The sequence below is a fragment of the Ornithorhynchus anatinus genome, chromosome 12 (genome assembly GCF_004115215.2).
Source record: "Ornithorhynchus anatinus isolate Pmale09 chromosome 12, mOrnAna1.pri.v4, whole genome shotgun sequence".
Lineage (NCBI taxonomy): Eukaryota > Metazoa > Chordata > Mammalia > Monotremata > Ornithorhynchidae > Ornithorhynchus > Ornithorhynchus anatinus.
In genome coordinates this window covers 59,328,718-59,350,834 of record NC_041739.1, presented here as the reverse complement: position 1 = coordinate 59,350,834, position 22,117 = coordinate 59,328,718, and the positions used below count along the sequence as shown (strand labels likewise).

The 22,117-nt window shown below is 56.5% G+C and overlaps 2 protein-coding genes across 2 annotated transcripts; both read right to left on the bottom strand.

The window, feature by feature from the left end:
- Positions 1 to 406: 406 nt before the first annotated feature.
- ZAR1 (zygote arrest 1) lies at positions 407 to 2,910 on the bottom strand. The gene is made up of 4 exons (XM_029077049.2): positions 1,989 to 2,910; positions 1,359 to 1,451; positions 1,177 to 1,251; positions 407 to 672 (listed from the first exon to the last, which is right to left on the bottom strand). Exons 1-4 carry the CDS (start codon positions 2,904 to 2,906, stop codon positions 529 to 531), a joined length of 1,230 nt encoding a protein of 409 aa, XP_028932882.1. The 5' UTR covers positions 2,907 to 2,910; the 3' UTR covers positions 407 to 528.
- Positions 2,911 to 5,771: 2,861 nt separating this feature from the next.
- On the bottom strand, positions 5,772 to 12,854 carry SLC10A4 (solute carrier family 10 member 4). The gene is made up of 3 exons (XM_029076555.2): positions 12,541 to 12,854; positions 10,747 to 10,957; positions 5,772 to 6,695 (listed from the first exon to the last, which is right to left on the bottom strand). Exons 1-3 carry the CDS (start codon positions 12,852 to 12,854, stop codon positions 6,177 to 6,179), a joined length of 1,044 nt encoding a protein of 347 aa, XP_028932388.1. The 3' UTR covers positions 5,772 to 6,176.
- Between the last annotated feature and the right edge of the window lie 9,263 nt (positions 12,855 to 22,117).

The following is a 22,117-nucleotide window of genomic DNA, read 5'->3' as shown; positions in this document are numbered from 1 at the left end:
ATATTGTACTTTCCCAAGCACTTAGGACCGTTCTCTGCCTACAAAAAGCACTCAAGAAACACAGTTGACTGATTGAGCCCCCCCAATTCATTTTTAAATCTGTTTATTAATGGGACATAAAACCAGATGTGGTTCCTGAACCTGCTCTATCTTCCAAAAAGCGAAAAGAGAGAGATGATTGGTTATCTCCAATCTCAGCAGAGACTAGCAAAAGACTTCACGGAGGCTTCCCAGTCTCTTTCTACGGCATCACCACCTGCTTCGTCTCCATGCAGCTGGTACGGCCGCAGGGCCCGTTTAGGTCAAATCCTCTAATCCCCTACCCCCCTCACCCTCTGCACCGTCCTTCCCCAGGCCCAGCTGCCGCTTCCCTCTCTTAGGGTGTGGCCGCATTAGTCGACACGAGTGTTTTGCAATACCTTTATTAGCTTTTCCTGAGCTACAGCCAGTTCTTTTCGAAGGGGACGGGACAAGACAAGGCAGACACCGTGGCGTCTGCAGGAGGGAGACTGGCAGGGTCCCAGCCCCTCAGATGATGTACTTGAAGCTGAAGGTGCTGTCGCAGGAGAGTCGCTTGCCCTTACACCTCCCACACAAATCCTGGCGGTGGGGCCGCTTCGGGTCCACGTGGCGGAGCTTCACCGGGCAGGTGCAGCGCGTCTGCTTGCAGCTCTAGGGACGGAAGAGGTCCAGAATTACTGGAACCAGGGGGTAGGCCGACAGACAACCCACGGCTTCTGGCTGCTCATCTCCTACCCCGCAATACTGAGGCTTAATGGACCGGCCCAGCCCCTTAGCTCACCAGCTGAGAAAGTCCTCCCACATTATCTGCTCTCTCTCACCCCCAGGAGCCAAATTAACTCTGTGGGGCCCGAGGCCCGGTTCTGGTCTTCAGGGCCTGCCACAGGCCGAGATTGCCGTTCCCCTCTCATGGCCACGTCTGGGACCATCCTACTGGCCGCCTCCCTGTCCGCCTCTCCCTCCCTCCAGACTGTGACACCGGAGTGGGCAGTTAATGCGACCGCAGTGGAGGAGACACCACACACACACTTGAACTTTATAGACTTTCCTATCCCAGCCCAGACACATTGGGCAACAGCGTGGCCCGTTCGAGACTGGACCCATTTCCCCCCCATCCCAACACCCACAGAGGCCCCTGCACATCCAGCCCCTTACTTGGCACGTGATATCTTCGACCCGGTAGGGATTGTAAGACTTCTGGCAGGTTCTGCAGAACTGTCTGAAGTAGACCTGTACGCAGAGAAGGGGTGGAGGGGGGAGGAAGAAAGGAAATGGAGAGGGGGTAAGGGGGCGAGCCCAAGGGAACGGGGCAGCCCGGGTGGCATGGTGCCGCCTACCTTATTGGTGCCCTGCACACACCACACGTAGGCACTCTCCCAGCGGATATTGCAGTCTTTGCAGTGGTAGAAGCCGTATTTCTGCTCCAAGAACTGAGGAGGGAAGAATTACCCCGTGGAGGCCCGGCGGGTTGGGCTGTTGACGTGGCTCAGAGAGGGGCGGGAGGAACCCCTTATCAGAAGTGGTCTCGAACCCCCCCTCTCCTCAACCCCAGAGGACCCTGCTGTCCCAAGATGCGGGGGCAGAGCTCACGCCACAGACCCAGGGCACCCAGGGTTGGGCGAATGTGGGCAGGAGCGGTTGGTGAGGCCAGAAGAGGCCGGGATCACGGTGCCGCGGTGTCGTCGCGCTCCCACCCCCCTCGACCCCCTCCCCAGCTCCGCGTCTCGTCCTTCGCTTAGCCGATTGACCGGTGACTCATGGTTTGCCTTGGCAGCACCCGGGTTTGGCCCGGCCTGGCGGGAGAGGGTGAGGGGTATCATCTCAGGAGCCAAAGCCCACGGCAGGCGCCGATCCAGGCACCGCAGACCGGAGCCCGGCCGAGGCCCTGCGGCCCGGCGACCCTTGGGTGCCCGCTACTTTTTCCCCGCAGCCCGAGGTCTACCCCTTCTCGAGGGGGGCCCCCTCACCTGGAAGCGCAACCTTGGCTTGCTCTGGGCCGGACGCTCCTCGTCCGCGGCTCCCGCGGCCTCCCCGTCCTCTTCCCCTCCGTCCTCCTCCTCCACGCCGTCCTCCTGCTCCTCCTCCGCCTCGCCCTCCCCCTGCTCGGCCTCGGGGTCGGGGAGCTGGCCCTGGGGGGGCTCGCCACTGCCCCCGGGGGGGGCCACCTCGTCCCCGCCTCGGGCCTCCCGGGGCTGCGGGCCGCCCCCCGCCCCGGCCGGCTGCTCCCAGCTGACCCGCACCGCCTCCTCCTCCTCCTCCTCCCGAGGCTGGGGGGCTTCCCCCGCGGTGGGTTGGCGACCCCCGGGGGTGGCCAGGCAGGGGGTGAGGCGTCGACTGGTGATGGGCGAGTAGACGGCCAGCGTGCGTGGGAAGCGGGCGGGCCTGGGGCCGCCGCCCCCCCCAGGACTGGCCGGCTCCGGGCCCCGGGGCTGGGCGGGGGGCGTCGAGGCCGGAGCCGGGCCCGGGGGGCGTCCGCGGCGGGGGAGGGGCCTGGGCCCCAGGGAACACTGCACCGAGGCGTCGCGGCGAGGGTTGACCTGCACGGCCACGTCGCGGCTGCTGGGCCGGCGGGGGCGCGGACCCTGACCCTGGCCCTGGCCCAGCCCCAGTCCCGGGCTCACCTGGGCCAGCAGGGCCTTGAGCTGCGCCCGCTGGAAGCCGTCCAGGTAGTCGGCCGCCGTGGCGTCCCCGAAGCCGGACAGCCCCGGGGCCGGGGAGAAATACCCCCCGGCCCCTCCCCGGGCTCTCCAGCCCCCGGTCCGCGCCGCCGGCTTGGCCTTGGGGGCGGCCGGACAGCGGTAGGAATAGGGGGAGGGCGAGTAGGGGCTGTAGGCCGGGGCCAGGCCGGCGTAGCCGTCCAGCGCCTCCTCCGTCAGGGCCGCCATGATGTCCGGCCGACCCCCGACGGCGCCCCCGCCCTAAATACCCCCCCCCGGGGGGAGGGCCCTGACGGCGGGGGACAGGGACCCCCCAAAGCCAGCTCGCCCCCGCTTCCCAAGAAGGGACTCTTCGGATGCCCCTTTGTCTCTCTTCTTTATTACCCCGGTTAGTTTGTTCATGAGGTACGTACCTCCTTGATTATCTTGACGATGTGCTCTTCCGGCGGCTCTGTTCTCTTTTGCCCTGCCGCCCGTCTCCCCGTTTTAATCATAATAAGGTTGGTATGTGTTAAGCGTTTACTAGGGGCAGAGCACCGTTCCGAGCGCTGCCCTGGGGAGATCCGGGGTCATCGGGTTGGCCCACGTGAGGCTCACGGTCTTCATTTAGTAACAGTAACGTTGGTATTTGTTAAGCGCTTACTAGGGGCGGAGCACTGTTCTGAGCGCTGGGGGAATCTGGGGTCATCGGGTTGTCCCACGTGAGGCTCACGGTCTTCATTTAATAATAATAATGGTAATGTTGGTATCTGTTAAGCGCCTATAGGTGGAGAGCACTGTTCTGAGGGCTGGGGGGAGATGCGCGGTCATCAGGTTGGTCCCACGTGAGGCTCACGGTCTTCATTTAATAATAATAATAATAGTAATGTTGGTATTTGTTAAGCGCTTACTAGGTGCAGAGCACTGTTCTGAGCGCCGGGGGGGATCCGGGGTCATCAGGTTGTCCCACGTGAGGCTCACGGTCTTCATTTAAAAATAATATTAATCTTGGTATTTGCTAAGCGCTTACTAGGTGCAGAGCACTGTTCTAAGCGCTGGGGGGGATCCGGGGTCATCAGGTTGTCCCACGTGAGGCTCACGGTCTTCATTTAATAATAATAATGGTAATGTTGGTATCTGTTAAGCGCCTATAGGTGGAGAGCACTGTGCTGAGGGCTGGGGGAGATGCGCGGTCATCAGGTTGGTCCCACGTGAGGCTCACGGTCTTCATTTAATAATAATAATAATAATAATAGTAATGTTGGTATTTGTTAAGCGCTTAGGTGCAGAGCACCTTTCTGAGCGCTGGGGGAGATCCGGGGTCATCAGGTTGGTCCCACGTGAGGCTCACGGTCTTCATTTAATAATAATAATATTAATGTTGGTATTTGTTAAGCGCTTACTAATAATAATAATAATGTTGGTATTTGTTAAGCGCTTACTATGTGCAGAGCACTGTTCTAAGCACTGGGGTAAACACAGGGGAATCAGGTTGTCCCACGTGGGGCTCACGGTCTTCATCCCCATTTTACAGATGAGGGAACTGAGGCTCCGAGAAGTTAAGTGGCTTGCCCACAGTCACACAGCTTACTAGGTGCAGAGCACTGTTCTGAGCGCTGGGGGGGATCCGGGGTCATCAGGTTGTCCCACGTGAGGCTCACGGTCTTCATTTAATAATAATAATGGTAATGTTGGTACTTGTTAAGCGCTTATTAGGTGCAGAGCACTGTTCTGAGCACTGGGGTAGATACAGGGTCATCAGGTTGTCCCACCTGAGGCCACAGTCTTCATCCCCCTTTTACAGATGAGGTCACTGAGGCACAGAGAAGTGAAGTGACTTGCCTGCAGTCACACAGCTGACAAGTGGCAGAGCGGGATTCGAACCCATGACCTCTGACTCCCAAGCCCGGGCTCTTTCCACTGAGCCACGGGAGCCCGTCATTGGGCAGGGATGGTCTCTATCTGTGACCGAGTGGTACATTCCAAGCGCTTAGGCCAGTGCTCTGCACAGAGTAAGCGCTCAATAAATACGAGTGAATAAATGAATGATGCTCGGATGCAGGGGAGGGGCGAGGGAATCTGCGCCCTGAAATGGCCGGTTTGGACCCGGCCGGCAGTGGGGAGGGGCCGGGGAATGGGAGACCCCCTCCCTTGGGTAATAGCAATAACAATAATAATAATAATAATAATGGTATTTAAGGGCTTACTATGCGCCAGGCACTATACTAAGCGCTGAGGTGGATACAAGCCAATCGGGTTGGACACAGCCCCTGTCCCTCGGGGGCTCACCATCTCAATCCCCATTTTACAGGTGAGGAAACTGAGGCCCAGAGAAGTCAAGGGACTGGCCCAAGGTCACACAGCAGACAAGTGGAAGTGTGGGGATTAGATGTCAGGTCCTTCTGACTCCCAGGCCCGGGCTCAGTCCACCACACCACGCTGCTTCTTGGATGGAGGGGGTCTTGTGGGGGGGGCTTCTCCAGGGAGCAGGGCATTAGGAATCGTGGGAATGAGACTGGGGGAGCTGGGGAAGGGGGCGGGCAGCGCTGCCAGCGTGGATGCCAACGTTGAGCATACACACTCTCACACACACCCCCCGGAGCAATCAATCCTACTTATGGAGCACATACTGTGTGCAAAGAACTGCATTAAGCGCTCTGCAATCTGACAGAGTTGGTAGACACGTTTCCTAACCACGAATTTACACCCGTCAATGGGCAGGGATCGTCTCTGTTGCCGAATTGTACATTCCAAGCGCTTAGTACAGTGCTCTGCACATAGTAAGCGCTCAATAAATACTATTGAATGAATGTTTACAGTCTAGAAGGGGGGGGGTCCTTAGCGGTGGGGGACCCGTTTCTCAGCTCCTGGGGTTTCAAGAGGCAGGAATAACAGCCACCTTTTGTAGAGCCCAAGTAAGGGGGCGGTTCAAGGGAGTGGCACCGAGGAGCAGAGAGCAGGCGGTCCATTTTAGGCCGCCTTAATTGTCAGGCTCCTCGCATCTGATGCATCTCCCCGACAAAGTCGAGGGGCATCTCTGCATTTCTTCTTGGATGAGCTGTCACCGGCGTCTGCCAACTGGACACAAACATGACACATTCCTTTTTTTTTTTTTTTTCCTCATGTATTTATAAGCTGCACGACACACACTTTTTTCACAATGAATGAAACGCTTGAAACTCAATTATCTATTCCAAATACAGCTTGCGCCGAGTGCGCAAAGATGTTGGGTTTGGGAGGGCCATGCTTCTTCTAATAGCTTCCCGGTTTCAAAGAGTCTGGGCTTCTGCTAAGGAGAGCTTTATTAGAGCTGGCAGCCGCCTCCCGGGGCTTTCGGTTTAACTACATCAGAGCATCTCTGCTTCGCCACGGTGTGACCCGTTTAGCCTGTTGTGATGGCCACTGTTCTGGTCTAACCCGCGAGGAAGTGGGTGCAGGAGGGATATCGTGAACTCTCTACGACAGATGGAGGGAGAGGGAGGGCGGGGAAAGGGGATGGGGAAGGCCTTCGGGGGTCCTCTACAGCGACGTCTGGGTGGGTGTCATCATTATAGAACCAGGAGTGTCCACGGTCACTGTACCGTAGGAGGTGTCTGCCATTTCCTCCTCTTTGAGCTTCTTGTAAGAAATATTTGTATCCTCCTCTTCGTCGAGGCGGTCCTGCTTCTGCGAGTCCTCCCTCCCGAACATCTTATAGGCCAGCACAAAAAGCCCGGCCTCGGCCGCCTGGAACAGAGCATAAAGCAGGGGAAACATGTACATGCTCCCCACGAGATGCGGGGGGAAGGTGAGTTTCAGGATGGCCGTGCAGAGCTGCACATTCTGGCTCCCCATCTCCAGGGACACGGTCCTCCTGCTGCTGGGAGGGAGGCGGAACAGGGAGGCCAGGCCGTAGCCCAGGCCGTAGCCGGCCAGCGGCATGAAGATGGCTATCATGTAGACGGTGGCGGGGATGCTGGCCAGCAGCTCGGGCCCCAGCATGGTGCCGGTCACGATGAAGAGAATCACCAGGCTCACCAGCAGAGACCACAGGGAGACCTAGGGGCAGAAAAACCCCGTTAGTTGGCAAGGAATGGGGACCACGGGCCAGCGGCGTATTCCCTGGGTTTCCCCCTCCTGCCCTCCTTATAATAATAATAATAATTGTGGTATTTAATGATAATGTTGGTATTTGTTAAGCGCTTACTATGCGCCAAACACTGTTCTAAGCGCTTGGGTAGATACAAGATAAGCAGGTTGTCCCACGTGGGGCTCACAGTCATAATCCCCATGTTACAGATGAGGTCACTGAGTTCCAGAGAAGCGAAGTGACTTGCCCAAGGTCACCCAGCTGACAAGTGGCAGAGCCGAGATTGAACCCATGACCTCTGACTCCCAAGCCCGTTTTCTTTCGCATCCCGGCTCCGCCACTTGTCAGCTGTGTGACTGTGGGCAAGTCACTTAACCTCTCTGTGCCTCAGTTACCTCATCTGTAAAATGGGGATGGAGACTGTGAGCCCCACGTGGGACAACCTGATTCCCTTGTGTCTACCCCAGCGCTTAGAACAGTGCTCGGCACATAGTAAGCGCTTAATAAATACCAACATTATTATTATTATTATTATTATTTCCACTAAGCCACGGATTTGTAAAGCGCTTACTGTGTGCCAGGCTCTGTTCTAAGCGCGGGGGTGGATACAAGCAAATCAGGTGGGACCCAGTCCGTGCCCCACAAGGGGTTCACTGTAACAGTGCTTTGCACATCGTAAGCACTTAACAAGTGCCATCATTATCATTGTTAATAACCCCCATTTTACAGATGAGGTAAATGAGGCCCAGAAAAGTGAAGTCTCTCGCCCAAGGCAGCACCACAGACAAGCGGCAGAGCGGGGATTAGAACTCATGACCTTCTGACACCCAGGCCCTTGCTCTATGCCGGCCCCTCCCTCCCACCCTCCACCCCTGGGTTCCCCCACATCTCCACCCACCCCCCTCAGTCCTCCACAGGCTTTCTGGTCCAGCGTCCCATTCCTTCTCGCCTGGGTCTTCTCCCTGCCCTTTTCTCTGGCTCCTCTGTTCTTCCTGTTCATTGTTACCTTGTATTCATTCATTCATTCGGTTTATTGTGCGCAGGGCACTGTACTAAACACTTGGGAGAGTCCAGTACCGCAAAAAAAAGAGTGACAATCCCTGCCCACAAAGAGCTCACTCCCAAGCGCTTAGTACAGTGCTGTGCACACGGTAGGCACTCGATAAATACAATTAGAGAAGCAGCGTGCCTCAGTGGAAAGAGCCCGGGCTTGGGAGTCAGAGGTCATGGGTTCGAATCCCGGTTCTGCCACTTGTCAGCTGGGTGACTGTGGGCAAGTCACTTGACTTCTCTGTGCCTCAGTTACCTCATCTGTAAAATGGGGACTAACTGTGAGCCTCACGTGGGACAACCCGATGACCCTGTATCTCCCCCAGCGCTTAGAACAGTGCTCTGCACATAGTAAGCGTTTAACAAATACCAACATTATTATTATTAATTAATTAAGTGATTGAGAGGGCCGGGAGAGGAGAGACCGGCACAAAGCTGAGCAAAACAATCTTTACGTGACCCCGAGTGACATCTTAATGGACCCAGGATAATGCTCCCGACACCCTAGCAGTGAAACAGTAAAACTCTTTAGTTGGGTGACCGGAGGGCGAAAACGCTACCATAAGAATGTTTGCAAAAGGAAGAGGTTTGAAGGTGGGGTGGTTTTTTTTTTGTTGTTTCCAATTATCTGCGGGCTTAGAGACGGCTTGGAGGGGGTCTCTGACTTAAACAGCTCAAACATATGCAGGTGGGGCGAGGCCCTTTGGAGTGTGCATTTCTGAGCTGCAGGGCTTAGTGCAATCTTGGTGTTTTGCCAGATCCCTGTAACAAGGCCAAGGAAACGGGGGCGGGGGGCGGGGGGGGGGATGGAGAGAAGCCATCCCTTCTCCCCCCTCCCCCCCCAAAGAGATGCCGGAGGGTGATTGATGGAGAAGCTGCGAGCGATTTTCACTGGAGATCCGCCGATGCGGTGATGGTTGGAGATTATGCCTGGGTTTTTGCATTTTGAGGAGATGGAGAATAGGAAGGGAGTTTCCACAATTCACTAGATTGTAAACTCTTTGAGGGCAGGAGCTGGGTCTTCAAACCCCGTTGAGCTCTCCCAAACTCCTGAAGACTGTGAGCCTCACGTGGGACAACCCGATTACCCTGTATCTCCCCCAGCGCTTAGAACAGTGCTCGGCACATAGTAAGCGCTTAACAAATACCAACATTATTATATTGTCAGTTGATCGATTGATGGGAGCTCGGCATCTGGGGTCGTATCAATTGCCTGAGGCCCCTTGGGACCGAGAGTCGATATCGTTCACGTTAGAGAGCCTCTTCGTCAAAGAGGGGCGTTTTAATAATGCGGATGGTAATTGTTAAGCGCTTATACGTGCCAAGCACTGTTCTAAGCGCTGGTTTCCTCCACCCCCATCTCCAATCCGCTCGGGGTTTCTCCTGTGGGGGAGACGACAGGATCTTTCCCTTGCCCCAGGTTTCCTTCAAGGCTTGACGGGCGTGTCTGCGTCCGTCAAGCCCTTTGTCCAAGATAGGACACTCCTCCGCCGACCAGGAAGCCCTTTGTCTTGGGAATTGGAGGCGTCCCTTTGGCCTGGTAGAAATTAATTACAGAATGTAGAAAAACTGCTGATGTCAAAAAAAGGAAAAAAAAAAAGCTCTTGCGCCCCCCCCCCCCGGGGTGCTCAAAGACCCGAGAACACTTTGCACTAAACCCTCCTCCCCGTTCTCGGATCGGAAGCATCCTTGTGGTTCGGGATGGTCCTTGGGGGGCTCGCACCACCCCGAGGTTCAGTGCGTGTCTTCGGAAGGAACCGATCGATTAGGGTCCGGTTCTCCCGGGGTCCCCCCCGGTCCAGGAGGACCGCCAGAAGGTCACGCTGTCGTCCCCCCCCACCCCTTTACCGCGGAGAAAGAGCCCCTCCCGCCTCGTCGTTTGGCAGGCGCGGGGTGCAGAGTGCGGAAGGAGTGGCACCTGTTGGGGTCGGGGAGGAGGTGATCCGTTTCGGGGCGCAGGGACCTCCCCCCCCCCCGCCAAATCTCACCCCGCTGGGTCTGTCCAGGTCGCGACTCTTCCTTGGGACCAAACGAAGGACCCGGAACGTCTCTGGTTCTTTGTTCCGACCGGCCCGCCCGCAGCCCCGCCCTGACACCCCCGACAGAAACCCCCGGGGGGCTTCAGCTGGGGGCGGGAGGGCACCCCGGGGGGCGCCGGACTGCGCTGGGGCTGGGGGGCGGCGGGGCAGGGCAGGGGGGCTGTGGACTGCGCTGGGGCTGGGGTGGGGGGCTCTGGACTGCGCTGAGGCTGGGGAGGGGGGCTTTGGACTGCGCTGGGACTGGGGAGGGGGTTGCTGGACTGCGCCGGGGCTAAGGAGGGGGGCTCTGGACTGCGCTGGGGCTGGGGGCTGGGGAGGGGGGTGCTGGGCTGCGCTGGGGCTGGGGAGGGGGTTGCTGGACTGCAGTGGGGCTGGGGAGGGGGTTGCTGGACTGCGCTGGGGCTGGGGAGGGGGGCTCTGCACTGCGCTGGGGCTGGGGAGAGGGGCGTTGGACTGCGCTGGGGAAGGGGGAAGTGGACTGCGCTGGGGCTAAGGAGAGGGGCTGGGGACTGCGCTGGGGCTAAGGAGAGGGGATCGGGACTGCCCTGGGGCTGGGGAGGGGGGGTGCTGGACCGCGCTGGGGCTGGGGAGGGGGGCTCTGCGCTGGGGCTGGGGAGAGGGGCGTTGGACTGCGCTGGGGAAGGGGGAAGTGGACTGCGCTGGGGCTAAGGAGAGGGGATCGGGACTGCCCTGGGGCTGGGGAGGGGAGGTGCTGGACCGCGCTGGGGCTGGGGAGGGGGGCTCTGGGCTGCGCTGGGGCTAAGGAGAGGGGATCGGGACTGCCCTGGGGCTGGGGAGGGGGGGGTGCTGGACCGCGCTGGGGCTGGGGAGGGGGGCTCTGGGCTGCGCTGGGGCTAAGGAGAGGGGCTGGGGACTGCGCTGGGTCCGGGGAAGCGGGGGAGGCGCTGGACGGCGCTGGGGCGCTGCCTACCTTAAGCAAGAAGTCGGCGGCCCTGCTGAACTTGTAGCGGATGAAGACCCCCAGGCCGATGGGCAGGAGGGTGCAGCACAGGGTCAGGGTGACGGCGCCCAGGGGCAGGAGGCGCACCAGGGGCGTGTTGATCCAGGGGCGGCTGAAGGCCCACAGGCAGAGCGGCATGAGCGGCAGAGCCAGCAGCGTGGAGGAGATGGTCATCACAACGCTGCGCGGGAAACGCGGGGAGCGGGCTCAGGACGCCGCCCACCGCCCCTCCGGGATTAGAACCCACGGCCACGCACCCTCCCCCCCCCCCCCGACGGCGCCCACCCGCTCCCCTCCTCCCCGGGACGTGGAGAAGTCGGGGCTCAGCGGCAGGACCCCCGGGCTTGGGAGTCAGAGGACGTGGGTTCTCCGCCCCTGGTCTGCGGGCCGCTTCCCTTCTCTGGGCCTCAGTGACCTCATCTGGAAAATGGGGAGGAAGACCGGGCGCCCCACGTAGGACCACCTGGTTACCCTGTATCTGCCCCAGCGCTTAGAGGAGCGTTTGGCACGTAATGGTAATGGCGAAGGCGTTCGTTCAGCGCTTACTCTGTGTCCAGCTCCGTTCTCGCCGTCTCACTGGGAAGGCTCCCGGTCTTCACCCCCGTTTTACAGATGAGGCAGAGAGGGGTGAATTGGCTTGCCCAAGGCCACTCGGCAGACAGGTGGCGGAGTCGGGATTAGAACCCACGTCCTGTGACTTTCCACGAAGCCGGTAAGCGTTAACCAATACCGTTATTATTATTATTATTATAATAAGTCCCTAGGCCCACCGCCCCCCGAGGCGGGGGGAGAGAGGATGAAAGGGGGGGGGGGCGCTCCTCTAGACTGTAAATCCGCGGTGGACAGGGATCGTCTCTCCGTACTGTACCTTCCCCAGCGCTTAGAACAGTGCTTGGCACTCAGTAAGCGCTTAACAAATACCAACATTATAGAGAAAACAGCGCGGCTCAGTGGAAAGAGCCCGGGCTTGGGAGTCAGAGGTCGTGGATTCTAATCCCGGCTCCGCCACCGGTCAGCCGTGGGACCTCGGGCGAGTCACTTGACTTCTCGGGGCCTCAGTGACCTCACCTGGAAAATGGGGATGGAGACTGTGAGCCCCACGGGGGGACAGCCCGATCCCCTTGCATTCCCCCAGCGTTTAGAACAGTAACTGGCCCACAGTCAGCGCTTAACAAATACCAACATTATAGAGAAGCAACGTGGCGCAGTGGAAAGAAGCCGGGCTTGGGTTCTGATCCCGGCTCCGCCACCGGTCAGCTGTGTGACCTCGGGCGAGTCGCTTGACTTCTCGGGGCCTCAGCGACCTCATCTGGAAAATGGGGATTAACTGTGAGTCCCACGTGGGGCCACCTGTTTACCCTGCATCTCCCCCAGCGCGTAGACCAGGGCTCTGCACATAGCGCTTAACCGATACCAACATTATTCTTCTCGGGGCCTCAGCGGCCTCATCTGGAAAATGGGGATTAACTGTGAGTCCCACGTGGGACCACCTGTTTACCCTGCATCTCCCGCAGCGCGTAGACCAGGGCTCTGCACCTAGTCAGCGCTTAACCGATACCGACATTCTCCTTCTCGGGGCCTCAGCGACCTCATCTGGAAAATGGGGATGGAGACCGGGAGCCCCACAGGGGACGACCCGATCCCCTCGCATCTCCCCCAGCGCTTAGAAGAGTGCCTGGGCCCAGAGGCAGCGCTCACCCAGCCCGTGCTTCCCAAGCGATCGGTGGAAGGGAGGGGGGAAGGGCCGGGGGGCGAGGGGGGTACCTGAGGTTCATGTCCCCGTCGACCAGCAGGGTCATGAGGTTGGAGAGGGTCCCTCCGGGGCAGCAGCCGCAGAGCAGCACGGCCACGGCGGCGACCTCGTCGAGGGCGCAGGCCAGCGCCAGCCCGCAGGCCAGCAGCGGCAGCAGCAGAAACTGGCCCAGCAGGGCCAACCCCGGACCCAGGGGGCGGCGCACCGGCTCCCCCAGCCGGCCGGGCTCTACGCTGCAGCCCAGCCCCAGCATGGCCACGGCCAGGGCGGCCCCCACCAACACGCTCACACCCGCGCTCGGCGGGACCGCCCCGGACCCCGACATGGCCGGACGGGGAGCCCAGGGCGACCGACGGGCGGGCGGGCGCGCCGGCTGCGGAGGACGGCCGCTCCCTGGCTCCGAGGGGGGAGGAAGGAGGACCGGCAGGAGGAGGAGGGGGGAGGAGGGAGGAGGAAGGGGAGGGGGGGGGGCGGGCGCCCCGGACCCGCCCCCCGGGAGCCGCCCATCCCCGGCTGCCCGCAGACAGAGGGAGGATGGACGAGGGACAGACAGTCACAAAAGGATGCATGGATGCATGCATGGATAAAAGGATGCATGCATGGATGCATGGATGGATGCATGCATGGATGGATGGACGGACAGCTGTGGGGAGAGGGGAAGGGGGGACCCCCTCCCTTCTGTCCTCCTGGGTTTCTCCCCCCGCCCCCACTCCCCTTCCCTTGCCGGGCCCGGACTCCCCCTCGCAGCCCCGGCTGGACTCAGCCCAGACTGGCCCTCGAGGACCGGGCCGGACTCTCCCTCGCAGACCGGGCTGGACCCAGCCCGGACCCTTTTCCCACGCAGGTTCGTGCTGCCATGGGGAGTGGGGGACCTGCCGGTCCTCCCCGCTGGCCGTCTGGGGGAGGAGAGGCGCCGTATAACCGCACAGGGGCTTCCCCGGCCACCCGTCCCCTCCCTCCCCCTCTTCCTCCTCTCCCTAAGCTGCGGCAGTTTGTGTCCGGGCCGGGCCTGGGTCTGGAGAATCCGCTCCCTCAGGAAGCTGGGCGGTGGGAGACCCAGCCAGGCCCAGTGCGGGTCCGGTCTGGGCCGGGGGGGGATGGTCCCTGCTGGAGGGGAGAGTTGAGGGGGCCCACATGGTCCATTTTGGGGCCCTGCGGGAGAGTCGGGAATGGAGAGGGGTCAGTCGGGGGGTTGACCGGCCTGGGTCACTGGGAGGAGAGTCAGGGATGGAAAGGGCATTCATTCAGTGTTTATTGAGCTCTTACTGTGTGCTGAGCGCTGTACTAAGCACAATACAGCAGTAAAGAGAGACAGTCCCTGCCCACAACGAGCTGACGGGCTAGCGGCAGAGTCCGGGGGCTTGGATGGTCCGTTCTGGGTCACTGGGGAGAGTCAGGGATGGAGAGGGCAGAGTCAGGGGTGCCGGATGGTTCATGCTGGGCCACTGGAGGAGAGTCAGGGATGGAGAGGGGAGAGTTAGAGGTTATGATGGTCCGTTCTGGAGTCCTGTGGGAGAGGCAGGGATGGAGAGGGCAGAGTCGTGGTGTCAGTTGGCCTGGCCTGGGCTGGGGGACTGGGGGTGTTGGTGGGTCTATCCCTGACTTTGATGGTGGTTGTCCAGAGGAGCAATCAGCACAACATTTATCCGGGAGTCCTGGTCCCCTGGTGGAGACTGAGTCTGAAGCCGACTGGACCCTTGTTCCAAGGGCGTGAGGCTCAGCATCTTCGGTTCTAATCTGCCAGACGGGCGAGGGGTGGGAGTTAGGGGGTTAAGAGCCCAGACTGGGGGGTTAGAGAGCGGGGCCATGTCCTCAGGTTTTACCCAGCGTCAAAGCTGGAAGCTTGTTTTGGGTGGACCACTGTGGAGGGTCCTCTCTGGTTCCAGCTTTCGGGCGACAGGGTTGATGGTGCCGGGGCCCCGAGATGGGCAGGATGTCTCAGCCAGGCTCCAGCTTCACTTCCCAGGTCTCCCTCCAAAACCGACTGCGTCCGATGGGGCTGGAAAGACCCCAAATTGGGGGTTTCTGAGCACCCTGTAGTTCAGAGATGGCACTCCCGCAGGTGACCCTGCATCTCTGAGTGTGTCACCAAGGGAGATGCTTTTGTACACTTGCTCTGTAGGTCCACCAGTCCCTCATTTTCTCACTTCCCACTTCCCACTCCCACTCCCTTCTGCGTCACCCTTGCACTTGAATTTGCACCCTTTATTCACCCCTCCCTCAGCCCCCCAGGGCTTATGTCAGTATCTGTCATTTATTTGTTTCTATTACCGTCTGTCTCCCCCCTAGACGGTAAACTCATTGTGGGCAGGGAAGGTGTCTAACAACTCTCTAGCGTTGTAACTCTCTCAAGCACTTAGTACAGTGCTTTGCACACAGTAAATGCTCAAAAAATACCTTTGATCGATTGATCCATGAAGATACAAGAGGGCGTCCAGTAAGTTTTACTCTTACTGGGCTCCTCCAGGGATGGGCTTTTCTGTGGCGGCAGCGGTTGAGGGCTCAGAGATTTTCTGTTCCGTAACACAGACTGGGCCCATTCTCCATACCAAAAGGGAAGCAGTTTGGCGTAGTGGGTAGAACCAGGGCCTGGGAGTCAGAGGACTTAGATTCCAATCCCCTCTCTCCACTTGTCTGCTGTGTGACCTTGGGCAAGTCACTTCTCTTCTCCGTGCCTCAGTTACCTCATCTGTAAAATGGGAATTGAGATTGTGAGCCTTATTCATTCATTCAATGGTATTTATTGAGCGCTTACTATGTGCAGAGCACTGTACTAAGCACTTGGAATGGACAAATCGGTAACAGTTAGAGACAGTCCCTGCCCTTTGACGGGCTTACAGTCTAATCGAGGGAGACGGACAGACAAGAACAATGGCAATAAATAGAATCAAGGGGATGAACATCTCATTAAAACAATAGCAAATAAATAGAATCAAGGTGATGTACATCTCATTAACAAAATAAAGCCTTATGTGGGACAGGGACTGTGTCCAACTCAATATCCTTGTATTGATCCTAGCGCTTAGTACAGTGCCTGGGACAAAGTAAGTGCTTAACAAATACCACAGTTATTTTACCAGCTCTCCCACGGTGCGCATGGGAAGGCCAGGCTGGAAGGTGCGGATGATTTAGGGTGACCCTCCTGCACCCCCAGCTAGAGTTCAGGTCCGGTGCGGGAAGGAAATAATAATAATATTAGTGACTGTGGTATTTGTGCCGGACATTGTACTAAATACCGGGGTGGATAGAGACAAATCAGGTTCCTTATTTTACAGATGAGGAAACTGAGGCACAGAGAAGTGAAGTGACTTGCCCAGACCCCGCAACCAACGTCGCGTCCGTGCTGCCCTCTGGCGGCCGAGGGAGCGACTCCAACTCCAAAGACTTCCCCTCCTCCGCCCTAGATGATAACTGAGGTATTTGTTAATAATAATAATAATAATAATAATTAATAATTATGGCATTTGTTAAGCGCTTGCTGTGTGCAAAGCCCTGTTCTAAGAGCTGGGGGGGTACAAGGTGATCAGGTTGTCCCACGTGGGGCTCCCAGTCTTCATCCCCATTTTACAGATGAGGTCACTGAGGCACAGAGAAGTGAAGTGACTTGCCCAAAGTCACACAGCTGACGAGCGGCAGAGCCGGGATTAGAACCCACGACCTCGGACTCCCAAGCCCGGGCTCATTCCACTGAGCAGTGGAAATATTGAGCTGCATTTATTGAGCGCTTACTGGGTTCAGAGCACTGTTCTAAGCGTTTGGGAGAGTACAGCACAACACTGTAACAGACACATTCACTGCTCACAACGAGTTTACAGCCTAGAGAGGACTTTACCGTGAGCCAAGCACTGTGCTAAACACTGGGAAGATACAAGATAATCAGATCAGACACAGTCCCTGTTCCACACACCCTAAGTAGGAGGGAGAAGAGGGATTGAAGCCCCATTTTAAAGATGAAGGAACTGAGTCCCAGAGAATTGAAGTGACTTGTCCAAGGTCACCCAGCAGACAAGTGGTGGAGCTGGGATTAAAACCCAGGGATGCTGTCAGAGACTCTATTCTGAGGAATTTGACTTTCACAGCCTTAACTCTGTGGAGCTCACCTCTTACAACCTCCACTCTGAGGAGTTTGTCGTTCATAGCCTCTACTCTGAGGAGCTTGTCGTTTGTAGCCTCTACTTTGAGGAGCTCATTGTCCGCAGCCTCCACTTTGAGGACCTCCGCTCTTACAACCTCCTCTCTGAGGAGCTCTTGTTCCCAGCCTCTACTCTGAGGAGCTCGTCTCTTACAACCTCTGCTCTGAGGAACTCGTTGTTCCCAGCCTCTACTCTGAGGAACTTGTCTCTCATATCCTGCACTCTGAGGAGCTCATCATTTGCAGCCTCCACTCTGAGGAGCTCGTCTCTTACAACCTTCGCTCTGAGGAACTCATTGTTCCCAGCCTCTACTCTGAGGAGCTTGTCTCTTACATCCTCCACTCTGAGGAGCTCATCATTCGTAGCCTCCGCTCTGAGGAGCTCGTCTCGTACAACCTCCGCTCTGAGGAGCTCGTCTCTTACAACCTCTGCTCTGAGGAACTCATTGTTCATAGCCTCTGCTCTGAGGAGCTTGTCTCTTACATCCTCCACTCTGAGGAGCTCATCATTCGTAGCCTCCGCTCTGAGGAGCTCGTCTCTTACAACCTCCGCTCTGAGGAGCTCGTTGTTCCCAGCCTCTACTCTGAGGAGCTTGTCTCTTACAATCTCTGCTCTGAGGAACTCATCATTTGCAGCCTCCACTCTGAGGAGCTCGTCTCTTACAACCTTCGCTCTGAGGAACTCATTGTTCATAGCCTCTGCTCTGAGGAGCTTGTCTCTTTCATCCTCCACTCTGAGGTGCTCATCATTCGTAGCCTCCACTCTGAGGAGCTCGTCTCATACAACCTCCGCTCTGAGGAGCTCGTCTCTTACAACCTCTGCTCTGAGGAACTCATTGTTCATAGCCTCTGCTCTGAGGAGCTTGTCTCTTACATCCTCCACTCTGAGGTGCTCATCATGCATAGCCTCTACTCTGAGGAGCTCGTCTCGTACAACCTCCACTCTGAGGAGCTCGTCTCTTACAACCTCCGCTCTGAGGAACTCATTGTTCATAGCCTCTGCTTGAGGAGCTTATCTCTTACATCCTCCACTCTGAGGAGCTCATCATTTGCAGCCTCCACTCTGAGGAGCTCGTCTCTTACAACCTCCGCTCTGAGGAACTCATTGTTCATAGCCTCTGCTTGAGGAGCTTGTCTCTTACATCCTCCACTCTGAGGAGCTCATCATTCGTAGCCTCCGCTCTGAGGAGCTCGTCTCTTACAACCTCCGCTCTGAGGAGCTCGTTGTTCCCAGCCTCTACTCTGAGGAGCTTGTCTCTTACATCCTGCACTCTGAGGAGCTCATCATTTGCAGCCTCCACTCTGAGGAGCTCGTCTCTTACAATCTCTGCTCTGAGGAACTCATTGTTCATAGCCTCTGCTCTGAGGAGCTTGTCTCTTACATCCTCCACTCTGAGGTGCTCATCATTCGTAGCCTCCGCTCTGAGGAGCTCGTCTCTTACAACCTCTGCTCTGAGGAACTCATTGTTCATAGCCTCTGCTCTGAGGAGCTTGTCTCTTACATCCTCCACTCTGAGGTGCTCATCATTCGTAGCCTCCGCTCTGAGGAGCTCGTCTCGTACAACCTCCGCTCTGAGGAGCTCGTCTCTTACAACCTCTGCTCTGAGGAACTCATTGTTCATAGCCTCTGCTCTGAGGAGCTTGTCTCTTACATCCTCCACTCTGAGGAGCTCATCATTCGCAGCCTCCGCTCTGAGGAGCTCGTCTCTTACAACCTCCGCTCTGAGGAGCTCGTTGTTCCCAGCCTCTACTCTGAGGAGCTTGTCTCTTACATCCTCCACTCTGAGGAGCTCATCATTCGCAGCCTCCACTCTGAGGAGCTCGTCTCTTACAACCTCCGCTCTGAGGAACTCATTGTTCATAGCCTCTGCTTGAGCAGCTTGTCTCTTACATCCTCCACTCTGAGGTGCTCATCATTCGCAGCCTCCACTCTGAGGAGCTCGTCTCTTACAACCTCCGCTCTGAGGAGCTCGTTGTTCCCAGCCTGTACTCTGAGGAGCTTGTCTCTTACATCCTCCACTCTGAGGAGCTCATCGTCCACAGCCTCCACTTTGAGGAGCTCGTCGCTCGCAGCCTCCGCTCTGCAGAGCTCATCGTCCGCAGCCTCCACTTTGAGGAGCTCGTCGCTCGCAGCCTCCGCTCTGTGGAGCTCATCGTCGGCAGCCTCCACTCTGAGGTGCTCCCTGCCACCCAACCAGCCCTCAGGTGACCTGCAGTTTGCAGGCGGGATTAACAGCTCTCTTATCCTACTTCCTTTTTGTCACAGAGCCCACTGTCAGCAGGCTTGGCCCTTTGACAGACAACACAAGTCATTTCCACTTCCCAAGCTCCTGTCCCTGTGCCCTGCTGCCATCTTGCACCCTGAGGCAAGGCTGGATGTGCCCGGCTGGCGAGGATGAGCTCTTTGGGATGTTCAACAATTACGCTCCCATATTCAAGGTTTATCTCCTCCAGGAGACCTTCCCAGACCAAGCCCCACCTTTCCTCATCTCCCTCTCTCTTCTGCGTCTCTCTGACTTGTTCCCTTTGCTCTTTCCCCTCCCCAACCCCACAGCATTTATGTACATATCTGTAATTTTACTTATTTGTATTCATGTCTGTCTCCCTCCCTCTAGACTGTAAGCTCATGGTGGGCAGGGAATGTGTCAACGCTTAGTACCACGCTCTGCACGTAAAAAGCACTCAATAAATACGATTGAAAGAATGAATGAGTGAACTCGAGGCCTACATCACTCTGGGTTCGAAGAGAGACTTGTACAAAACTAAATTACACCACTGGATTTCCATAGAACAGATCTAGGCCCAGGCCTAATGCCTCCCTTCTCCTTCCAAAGCCAAGTGGTTGGAGAGAAGCAGTGTGGCCTAGTGGATAGAGCCCGGGCCTGGGCGTCAGAAGGAGCTGGGTTCTAATCCCAGCTCCGCTGCCTGTCTGCTCTGTGACTTGGGACAAGTCACTTCACTGTGCTTCAGTTACCTCACCTGTTAAATGGGGATTAAGACTATGACCCCAGTGTCCAACGTTGTATCTATCTCAGCGCTTAGTACAGTGCCTGGCACACAGTAAATGCTTAACAAATACCATTAAAAAAAAGACAGCGTAGGGCTGAGTGTCAGAAGATGCCGGCTATGGGCTCTCTGTGGGCTCCCAGGCAAGTCACTTACACTTTTCATATAATAAAAATAATAATAATAATGATTCTGGTATTTGTTAAGCACTTACTATATGCCAGGCACTCTACTAAGTGCTGGGGTGGATACAAGAAAATTGGGTTGGACACGGGCCCTGTCCCACGTGGGACTCACAGTCTTAATCCCCATTTTACAGATGAGGTAACTGAGGCACGGAGAAGTGAAGTGCCTTGCCCAAGGTCAGCCAGCAGACATGTGGTGGAACTGGGATTAGAACCCAGGTCCTTCTAACGCCCAGGCCCGTGCTTTATCCACTAAGCTACAACTGTACTCTCCCAAGAACTTAGTTGAGTACTCTGCACTCAGTAAGTGCTCAATAAATGCCATTGATTGATGGATCGATTGATGCCGCTGATAGCATCAGAGACCCACAAGAGGTTACTGCCAATCATGGTAGCCAGCTGGGCCTGTCCACCTCGCGAGATGTGGACCTCAGCACTGTATTCGTCCGCTCAACTGTATATATTTTCATCACCCTATTTATTTTGTTAATGAAATGTACATCGCCACGATTCTATTTGGTCGCCATTGTTTTTACGAGATGTTCTTCCCCTCGACTCCATTTATCGCCATCGTTCTCGTCTGTCCGTCTCCCCCGATGAGACCGTAAGCCCGTCAAAGGGCGGGGACCGTCTCTATCTGTTGCCGACTTGCTCATTCCAAGCGCTTAGTACAGTGCTCTGCGCATAGTAAGCGCTCAATAAATACTATTGAATGAATGAATGAATGAATGAATGAATGAGATGCCCTCAGAACTGCCAACGTGGTACAACTGGGTGTCTGTTGTGTTCAGAGCCATTTACTGGACGCCTGCTGTCTACCTGCTGTGTGCAGAGCCATTTCCTGGGTGCCTACTCTGTGCAGAGCACTGTACCTAATAATAGTAATAGTAATTTGTTAAACACTATGTGCCGGTACTTAGGACTGGTAATTGGGTTGGACACAGTCCCTGTTCCTCATAGCGCTCACGGTCTCAATCCCCATTTTCCAGATGAGGGAACTGAGGCCCAGAGAAGTGGAGTTGTCCAAGGTCACAAAGCAGACACGTGACAGAGCTGGGATTAGAACCCAGGTCCTTCTGACTTCCAGGCCATGCTCTGTCCACTAAGGCATGCTGCTTCACCTATGGTTAGAACCAGACACGTACCAGGTGTGACAACCTTCTAGACGCTTTATTGGATCTCGATTGAAAGCTTGTTGTGAGCAGGGAATGTGACTACCAACTCTGGTGTATTGTACTCGCCCGAGGACTTAGCACAGTGCTCTGTACACAGTGAGTGCTCGAGAGCACGGGCTTGGGAGTCAGAGGATGTGGGTTCTAATGTCGGTTCCGCCACTTGTCTACTGTGGGACCTCTGACAAGCCACTTAACCTCTCTGTGCCTGTTATCTCATCTGTACAATGGGGATTAAGACTGTGAGCCCCACGTGGGACAACCTCGTTACCTGTACTTGGCACATAGTAAGCGCTTAACGAATGACATCATTATTATCATTATTATTATTATTATTATTAACGAATGCCATCATCATTATCATTATTATTATTATTATTAACGAATGCCATCATCATTATCATTATTATTATTATTAGAGAAGCCGCGTGGCTCAATGGCAAGAGCCCCGGCTTGGGAGTCAGAGGTCACGGGTTCTAAAACCGGCTCCGCCACCCGTCAGCTGGGTGACTTTGGACAAGTCACTTCACTTCTCTGTGCCTCAGTGACCTCATCTGTAAAATGGGGATGAAGACTGTGAGCCCCACGTGGGACAACCTGATCACCTTGTATTCCCCACCCCCCAGCTCTTTGAACAATGCTTTGCACACAGTAAGCGCTTAACGAATGCCATCATTATTATTGAGAAACAGCGTGGCTCAGTGGCAAGAGCCCGGGCTTGGGTGTCAGCGGTCACGGGTTCTAATCCTGCCTCTGCCACCTGTCAGCTATGTCACTTGACTTCTCGGTGCCTCAGTGACCTCATCTGGAAAATGGGGGTGAAGACTGTGCTTGGGACAACCTGATGACCCTGTCTCTCCCCCAGCGCTTAGAACAGTGCTCGGCACATAGTAAGCACTTAACAAATACCCACATTATTATTATTATTAGGGCAAGCTGAGGGTGGCAACCCAAAGTTCAGGCTGATTCAGAAACAGACCCAGGGAGAATTCGGAAAAATTCACCCTCCAATAGAGCCGGGTCAGGTCCTGTGCTAGAAGCAGTGTGGCTCCGTGGCAAGAGCCCGGGCTTGGGAGTCAGAGGTCATGGGTTC